The 9,756-nt window shown below is 40.1% G+C and overlaps 1 protein-coding gene across 1 annotated transcript; it reads right to left on the bottom strand.

Annotated features, from left to right (window-relative positions):
* Positions 1-3,116: 3,116 nt before the first annotated feature.
* Positions 3,117-8,286, bottom strand: CALM1 (calmodulin 1). Its single transcript, XM_019615830.2, is given in 5 exon segments — positions 3,117-3,523; positions 3,726-3,861; positions 5,240-5,346; positions 7,284-7,427; positions 8,250-8,286. Coding segments are annotated over 5 exon segments (453 nt in total). The 3' UTR covers positions 3,117-3,494.
* Between the last annotated feature and the right edge of the window lie 1,470 nt (positions 8,287-9,756).

Below are 9,756 nucleotides of genomic sequence, written 5' to 3'. Positions count from 1 at the left end.
TTGCAGTGAGTTTTCTATGAGACTGGTAGCCCCCTCCTCCCCCTTCATCCCACCCCATCCCAGAACACAAAGCAAATGCCCCATACCTCGAGACGTTTTAGGATATGCGTGCCTGAGTGATTAATAAAATAAGCATGATAATGAATAATCTATGTTAAGCATTTTCTTACCCTTTATTTTTTCATTATGATCAGAAGAGGAATATGATTAACAGCAGTTTAAACTTTAGCAGTACAATTTCAGTATTAAATATAAAACTACACTGCAAGTTGATGTATTTTAAAATGGTTATGTATACTCTAGCCTTAAATTTATGTATCAAATACAACTCAATTGTTTCTTGCCTTGACAATTAACACATCTAACAAGTTTCAACAAGCCAGACATCCATCTTTTCCATTAAAAAATAAGCAAGCACACCAACTCTTATTCATAACAAGGGGGTGTAAAGATTCAACACTTTCCTGAGTGTTGTGCAAAGAAAAACATATTTTGAGAAAGTTAGTTAAATAAGTGTAATGACAGATCTGAAGCTAAGCTGGAGGACCTTTTGATTAACTTCATATTTCATATATTATTTGCATCAGTTGAGATCAACATGAGTTACAGAACTTCCATGAAAACAAGCCACTTACAAGCAGGTGGTTAAGCTTGATCAGTTTATTAAAAGGATTATATGACACGGTTGCCTGCAATAGCAGGGGACTGGATCTGATGACCCAGGAAGTTCTTTCCAGTCCCATGTTTCTAAGCCATGCACCAAGTGTATCCAGCCCACACTTTCACATTTGGAAAAAGCCAAAGCCACACACACACACGCACACAAAAAAAGTCCTTGATGACACTTCTCTAGATATTTACTATGCAGAAAGGAACAGAGCTAAAGTCCTGTACAGAGGATACATTTACTCGAGGTTGATGTGGTACTGAAGTCAGTTAATTAGATACCTCCAGGCAGATTCAGTTACAGGGCATACCAACACTGCACGCTGCCAGACAATTTCTAATCAAGCCAAGAACCTCTTGCAGGAATGAGGTCTCTGCTAGCAAGCACAGAGCACACTGAATAAGCTAAAAGCAGCTGTTCTTAAATGAACTACCCTACCAACCATGAGTGAATGACAGATAGATGGTAAGAAGTATTTACCTACTAGACAAGATCTCTCTGCACACTCAGGCAGAAGTAATTAGCTCAGAGCAGCAACCGTTGCTCCTACCTTGCCTGCCTCTTGAGTCCATTCTCTTTAAAAGCCAGTCTGCAGAATCAGCGCAGTCCTTCTCAAGCACTACCTAAAGTAGCAGTTTGCAGCTGCCATGCAAGGCTTTACTTCCCAAATGGTAGTCGGGCATTTTCATCACAGCAGCTGGTTTGTTATGACAGCATACGCAGCCATAGCAATAGCCTTTACAACTAGAGATCTACGCTATTGCCTAGATTCAACCCATCTAACTTTCAGGCACTTGGTTAAGTTATCTAGGTACTTGGTCACCCAGAACCACCCCCTAACAACAACTCCCCAAAAAAAACAAGAATTGCTGAAGGCAGACAGTCTAAATTGCCTCCTGGAGGTGTCTCTTTACCCCCACTGAGCGAGGCTGCATTTCCAACCAACCAAGTTCTTAACACAGGCACCTCAGTTAGACAGGACTAATGGAGACTCACATCTCTCTCAAGAGATAGTATCAGCACTCTCCAAAACCAAAGGCAATTAAGCAATTTAGGTTTGCAACTCCAGTTACATTTAGAAACAAACTTAATCAAGTAATGAAGCTGTAGTCCCTCCCTCCCAAGCATTAACAGCCTTCCACGTGGAGGCTCTGCTACTTTAAAAAAAAAATTCTTCTTTCAAACAAAGAAGAGTGGACACAGCTGCTTTGCCGCTCATTCATGGGGAAGCTGAAGGATCAGAGAACACTTACTCAAAGACCTGGAATGACTAAGCATTGCTAGTGCATGCAAAGCAGAAGTAACAAGACTTTTAAGATTAACCCTAGTCCTCTTCTCCACCCCATAAAATTCATGCAAGTGTTTGAGAAGATAGTCAAGACATAATAGCCCCAGTTTCCAAAAAGGCTTATTTGTTTTAAGCATATTGTAAGAGAAACGTTCATTTCTTTTCTTTCTGTGGGTAGAGAAACGCATTTTTGGCATGTTTAATAATCATAGATCTCTATGAAGCCCATGCTGTTCTAGTGCTCCAACTGGTTTCTATAACCTGTCAAAAAAAAAAACCATAGCAACCTATCCATATTTCCCCCAGTATTGACATGCATGCTGAGAGCTCTCCACTTTAGTGAAATGAGGTGTTACTTCTGTGCTGATAGTTGACGAGTCAGCATTACACGACTTTAAGACCAACTAAATTAACATTGTCGTAATATGAAAGGCAAGCACAAGTTCATTTATTTATAGCAAAGGTCTTGGGTTACAGGAGGTCAGTTCTTGCCATCTTGAAGAGATAGGGGATAACTTATTGCATACATGTGCATTATAATTTAGCAGCAAGTCATTCACAGAAACGCTTCCCTCCTACTGCTTTTTTTGGTTTGTTATCTCAATTATATATATATATTTTAGCTTTACAAAGCATTTAACACCACCTTTAAGTTAATGGTCTTTTATTGGAAAAAAGACTAGCATTTACAACTTGGAATGGACATAAATTGTAATATCTTGAACAGCAATGTTGATAGTTGTGCTGAAGTCCACAGGCTACTCCGCCAGCTCCAAGTCATGGTACAGAAGGTTTTAAAAATATGAGAGTCCAAAGATGCTCCCTTGGTGAAGGTTTCTTTTAAAAATTTTGTGAACGGTAACAGCCCGACACCCGTTTCACTATAGTGCAATGCAGACAATGTTAAACCAATATTTTTTTAACACAGACATGCCATCCATAGTTAAGATCATCATATTTTTGGAGCACACTGCTACGTACAGGAGAACCATTCAACCTTTTGGGCATTTTCTCTAAGTTTCATATCCTTCAACCATTTTTGCTGTATACCATCCTGAGGTATAAACCAATTTTAAAGTAAACCAGCTATGACAATTTATACTACAAATTGATCTAGAATCCACTGTTGAACAAAAAAGTGGATCTTTGAGTTCTGTTTTGTTTTTTTTTTCTTCTTTTTAATACAAATGTCTGACTGTGCTCAATTGTCAAGCTGCATGCATGAAAAACTGGCCAGCCCAAACAGTGTAATAGTCATTAGCAAATGGAACTTTCGAGTTCACTAAGTGCTTCCTTTTTTTTTTTTTAATTTATTTATTTTCAAGGTAGTACAATTAATTATATTGTAAAACTGATGTTTAACTTGATCTTTTGGGGACAGAACCACCAACCATTACATGCAGTTTGTGGACAGAAGGTATTTTGACATTCAGTTTTGCTATACAGAAACAGAATGAATAAATGAACTTTTTTTGCAAGAGGTAAGTAAAAGATTCAATTTGATTCTTCTAGAGGAAAAAAGGTGTAAAGGAGGTCTCTTCACTTTGCGGTCATCATCTGTACGAATTCTGAAAAGATAAAAGGTCACCAATTTATTGTCTCTAAAGTATCTTCAAATGTTACATAAATTTTAACGTTAGCATAAAACACTTCACTGCATCAGCGGACGCCTGAATAAACCAGTTGCCTTCAAATACTAGGAAATACATCCTATCCAGCATGCATTCACTAATCCAACCAGTGGTTTACGTCAATATAAGTATCCATTACCTTCATAGTTGACTTGCCCATCCCCATCAATGTCTGCTTCTCTGATCATTTCATCTACTTCTTCATCTGTTAGCTTTTCTCCTAAGTTTGTCATAACATGACGTAGCTCTGCTGCACTGATATAGCCATTGCCATCCTGTGGGGAAAGTTTCACAAGATTATCATCAACAACCCTGATAACGATTAACACTGGAACTACACTTAGGTTTCTAGAGACTGCTTTTAAACTAGCCTTACAGCACGTGAAACACATCCAGTATACTTTATAACCCCCCAGTATGCATCAGTCCCATCACTTCATGAAACTTACATCCCACTAAATCCTTATCTAATTATAGTACTTAAAAGAATAAATTGCAATATTTAACAACATGCTGGATTTTTTTTTTTAACTACTGTGGTGAGGCATTTTAATGCTTCTTAAGATCTTTCAAAAGAATGTTTATTTCATCTCTGCTGCCTAAGTTGAAAAAAAAAAGATCAATTTCCCTACCAGCAACAATAAAAATCAGCTTTCTATTTTGTGTAGCACTGCTTCTATGAAAAGACCTCATGCAGCTAGGTTAGGCTTCTTGTTTAAGATTTAGAACAAATCACACTCTGAAAAAAGCATTTTAATTCTACTCACAAGCAGTTGTGAAAAGCACAATGGCAAAAAGAGAATGATGATTTTAAGTCAGTGTTCCCATTAGTAACATCCAAGCCTACAGCATATATCCAGACATCTCAGGAATTGTCCCCTTCTGCCTACATGAAAAACGCGCTAGCTTACAGCAGGGCCTTTGATGGGTCATACCTGCCATCACCTAAATTTAGTTTGCAAAGGTGACTGGTGAGTGGTAACTGAAGAATCCAACTTTTCCGCATGTTTTCTAGCAGAAAAATCAGACTTGCACTTTTTCCATAAAAAGTAGTGAAACCTTTGGCACGAGCTTATCAGTTGCATCAGCCACTGCATAATAATTCTCTTGTAACAACTGAGGGAAACCCCTCCTCTAACAATAGCTTGTCAGAATTTTTGTCATGTACACCCAGGTATCCTTAATGAAGGTAGGACTTGAGCTTGAGTTCCACTGAAAGCAACTTCCAAGTCCATACCTTGAATGTAGAAAACGCAGTATTTCATGTCCCTGTAAATACTAGTGACATGTTGCTTCAGATTATTTCATGAAAAACAAATCTCACACAAATATCTCCCCAGTTCCCCAAAGTCAGTAAGTACAGAAGATTAAAAGACACCCTTTCACACCCCAGGCATCAAGTTCTGCTCATCTCTACTCCTAAGGGAAGGCCATTGAGTTTTCTTCCGAGAAGAACCTTAAGTTCAGCCCTGCTCTGTAGGTAGGTACAACCTCTTTGCTCTGCAACAGGGCAGAGACTGCCGCTGTCAACTCCCCTACTTATACTATAGGACTTTTATACTGAAGAACTTTTCTGCTTCCAGGTGAGAAAGCACCGAAGAAAAGATGGGCATCCATTGCTGCTTCTGAAGATAGTCAAAGATTTAGGAATACCTTGTCAAAGACTCGGAATGCCTCACGGATTTCTTCCTCGCTGTCTGTGTCCTTCATTTTTCTGGCCATCATGGTTAAAAATTCAGGAAAGTCAATAGTGCCATTACCTTAATAAAAAGAAATTCCCCAAAATTAAAACTTTCATGCTTATTTTTATGCAAGAAAATCTGGCATTTAATTTAGCCAGGGACAAGAACGAGAATAACAGGTTCTCCACATTATTCTTCTACAAGCACCTCATGTTTTCCTAAATTGTTACCACTGCTTTTTTTCCAATATGCAACAGTCACTTCCACCTCAGTGTTTCAGTTCTAAAGCTGCCCTCTCCAGGACAAGCCATACCTTTTCACCACCCAAGTCACAAGCAAAATGTCAGTCTGATGTTCTAAGGTTAACCAATTTGTAGACTCACCTAATGTCATTCCCCATAATTCATCATTTAATTTGTTCAGCCTCTTCCCAAATGCTGTGTAATGTTCTAGAAGAGCAATACAAATCCACGACATCTAAACTCTGAAGTTCCTTGTTTAAAACTAACTTCATTAACCCATGTCGTGCACCACGAAAGTAATGCACAATTTTAAGGGGCAAGAGGCATATGCAAACTTACGAGAAAATCTGCCATTATTTGATATTTCTCACAAGCTCAACAAGTATTCTGATACATGTCACTGTAAAAACTGAAAATCTGGTATTTAAATTCCTCAAAGTACGGATTCAAATTTGAGACTGCTCAAAGCCAAGAAAAACAGTTAATAAAGTTCCTCCAAAAGAGCACAAACCAGGTTAGCAGTCACAATTCAACCCTACATGCTGAAGGAAAACATTAAGTAGCTCACTGTATAGTGAAGATCTACTCATTTCTTGAACGAAACAAACTCATCCAGTAAATACAACAAACCAGGTAAAGGCAGTTTCAGAAAGCTTTCATTGTTCAGGGATTCTGAACTTCAGATTTCTGACTGAAATGTGCAGCTATTTATAATGGCAAGCTTCATTTACCAACTGGAATACAAGTCTCGCTTTAGAAGCTTTAGAAACTCTCAATGAACTGTAGACTATTAGCAAAGCATCTTGCCATAAAACAAGTTTAAACATATGGGCAGGGCATACTTATCTGAAATCCAGAGTCTCTTTTCAATTTTAATCAACCAGTGCAACACTGCAAAATGGAACCTGAATAAGCCACTATACACATCTTCTACATATCACTGCAAATCCTAAGTATAAGGAAGTTTCAGTATCTGCAAAGACAGCTGGCAATTACAGTCACCTGCCATTTTCTAAAAGCAACTTTAACATAAATCTGACAATCAAGTAATTCATGCTCTAGCCTATGCGCTTTCTACTCTTCAAGATATTGCAGCGTCAATCAGCCAACATGAGATCAAAGCCTTGGCACCAGTGAGCATTAGGAGGCATTCCTCCTTTTTTCTAGCTGCCAGTCTGCTTGAGTTCTCAGAAACAAAGTCTTATCATTCTCTCTTCTGGCACCCATATGAAGTGATTCTGATCAAAACTGACATAAGGTTTTCCTACTTCTGCAAGTGATACCCTCCAGCCCCACCCCCTATTAGGGGCCCAAAACACTTCATTAAACTATGCAGTCCCTGTTGCATTTTCAACTCGTGAGTCCATCACTATACCATTCTAATCACATCTTTGGGCTTAAGACAAAACTAGACGTTAGCACAGAACAACATGAGCCAATGAAACATGTCTAGAAAAGCTGCATGGGAGCACAGGTTAAATGCAGGTCAGGGTAAGTTGGGCAGCAATAGGAAGCCTGCTACCCATAAAACATTAAAGACTAACAGCATAACTTTGTCTCTGCCTATCCTCATTCAGATCCTCACTTAAGACTGCTAGCATCTTCGCTGTGCTGAGAACAACAAAGAATAACCAGACACCTCTCAGTTTACTTTAGCCAGTATTTTGAAATCTGGCTTCAAAAGAACAGTGTCACAGCAACTTCCTTACACAGTCTGAGCATGGAAGACATATTTAGAACACCCAGCATGAGAACCATCTTTCTAACACTTACCATCAGCATCTACCTCGTTGATCATATCCTGCAATTCTGCTTCTGTTGGATTTTGACCCAGCGACCTCATGACAGTTCCCAGTTCTTTTGTTGTGATAGTACCATCACCATCTTTGTCAAATAGGGAAAAGGCTTCCTTGAATTCTAGAGGCAGAAACAGTCCCATTGTTTATTAACAGTGCCAGCATAAGGTAAAACTCCATATAAAAATGCATTCCAGTAATAATGCTTGGTAACATTTTAAGAAACAAGCTTGCCTATGGATTACCAGAATTTGCATTTTCAAGTATTAAGAAAGAGTTACAGTACCAACTATAGCTTGCACAGCCACGTGACCTAGGCTTCAATGTACTAGCATCACATCACAATGCTGATGTATTTCAACATCTTGTTGCTTGAACCACTGTTGTACCGTAAATAGTTGTGTAGGATAAGAGAAGGGAACCCTATAGTTTACTCTTTCAGCATCAAATGGCTTATGGGAATAATAAGAATGATGAATAAAATGACAACACTAAAGCAACAGAGTAAGAATTGGTGACCTCAGGTGAGTGAGACCGGTCTCCAGAAGGCCCAATACTGCTTCTTCTCCCAATTAGTCTGTACTAGACACACTCTTAGAAATCAAAAAATCAGTTTAAGGCTTATTTGTTGCAATTTGACTTCAAGTTTATAGTCACATGAAAAAGATACCTAGTTCTGCCTTGACTTCAAGCATGCAATCAAGATTCTAGAAATTACTTGTTTGTAAAAAACATAGGTAGGCCTGGCTCAAATCTCTAGTCCAATGAAGCAGCGCACACCAGGATGGAATTGCCAGTAATCTTCCAGAATTTTTTAGAACAGAGTGCTCTTAAGAAGTGCTAGCACAGATTTGAAACTATACAACGACAACTTGTCCACTGTATTTGAGAATTTTTCATTCACAAGGAATTAGCCAAGAAAATTATTTATCAAGACACTTACCAGCAATCTGCTCTTCAGTCAGCTGGTCGGCCTACATGAAGAATAGAACATTTTAGAATAACACTTCTAGCTCTGTCAAGCCCCAAGACACTTCCTTTTAATTTCAGCAGCAACTTATCATCATTAAGGTCATTTTCAACCCCTGGAATTTCCCTGCTGCCAGAAGATCCCACTCACCTACACAACGCAGCCATTTCTAAAGACACAAAAGCCACTTTGCCTCCGAGCTGCCCATTAAGAATCAGATATACCATCCTTCAACTCAGAGAGCCCGATTTGGTCAAGCGAAGGACACCAGGCAGGCTCCTTGTAATTGGTCAGAGAGGCATGAAATCCTTAATGACATGTGTTTAGAGTTTCACATCACATCAGATGTCATTTCCAGAAGCACAGTGCCCTGATCAAGCACAGGGGGCATTTGCACACTGGTGGGCTAATGACAAGTGTGCCACCTAGTGATCCTCCACAGGTCCGTCCTCCCAGCACAGCCCCAGTGTGCAGCATGCTTTGTGGAAAGGGCTGCGCTGCAACAGGAGGAACTGCTGTTCAGTATCAGAAATTTTCACCAGCCAACAGAAACAAAGTGCCAGTTCAAACACTGTGTTATTCCTTCACCTGGCCAACCACCATAAGATGTCTCCCACCATCATCCCTTTAGGCATCCCTTTAGGCAGCAGGATGGAGAGCACCTGCCCTTGACCTTCTTCTGTTCACAGGGAAGCTAGCACTGCACCCAGGAGCTCAGCAGGCAGGAGCACACCTGCAGCCCCTAACCGTGCCAACCACATCTTTCCAGAAGGCTCCATCACGATGAGCAGGATATCACCCACACCTCCGGCCCTTGCACTAAGGGAACTAACCAGCTCTTTAGAGGAACAATGGCAAGAAACTCTTCTCACTGACAAGAAAGCAAACCCGAAACAGGATTTTACATTCCTTGACAGAGGTACTGGTGAACACAAGGTATCAGCTCCTTGAAAACCCATTTTCTGAGGAGCATGTACAAACCCCAACAAGTGACTGTATAGGTCTAAGAAAGGTATCTTGTAACCTCTTTGTCTTGAAACCCCATTATTTTCAGGTCCAACAGCTGGATAACTGCAGCAGAGAGCAACGAACGCAATTGGGAGCTCCCTGGCTGTACGGTCTGTTAAAGCACAGGGGAACAATGCAGGATTGAAAGCCTGATGTATACACTGAGTAACAAACAGGCTGCATCTCTGTGCTTAGGCAGCGAGCTTCATAGCTTTTTTTTTCTTTGAATATTTTAATGCCTGTACCGGGTGATTAAAACCAGCAAAACGCTCGCAGTTAAAAACCAATTATCTTGTGGAACCAAACAGCTGCAGAAAACACACCCAAAACGCACTTCGGCTTCCCACTCTTTCTGCAACTTTCCAGCAAATGCGAGATTTTACAGCTCGCGGACATTTACGTAACGGCCGCACACGCCGCAGGCCGGGAGGCAGAGCCCCGCCTCGGTATGACCTGCGGCCCGCGGCACCGC

The sequence above is a fragment of the Meleagris gallopavo genome, chromosome 5, assembly GCF_000146605.3.
Source record: "Meleagris gallopavo isolate NT-WF06-2002-E0010 breed Aviagen turkey brand Nicholas breeding stock chromosome 5, Turkey_5.1, whole genome shotgun sequence".
Classification (NCBI taxonomy): Eukaryota; Metazoa; Chordata; class Aves; order Galliformes; family Phasianidae; genus Meleagris; species Meleagris gallopavo.
Note: the sequence above shows the minus strand (reverse complement) of the source record. Positions and strands in the feature narration are given on the sequence as shown.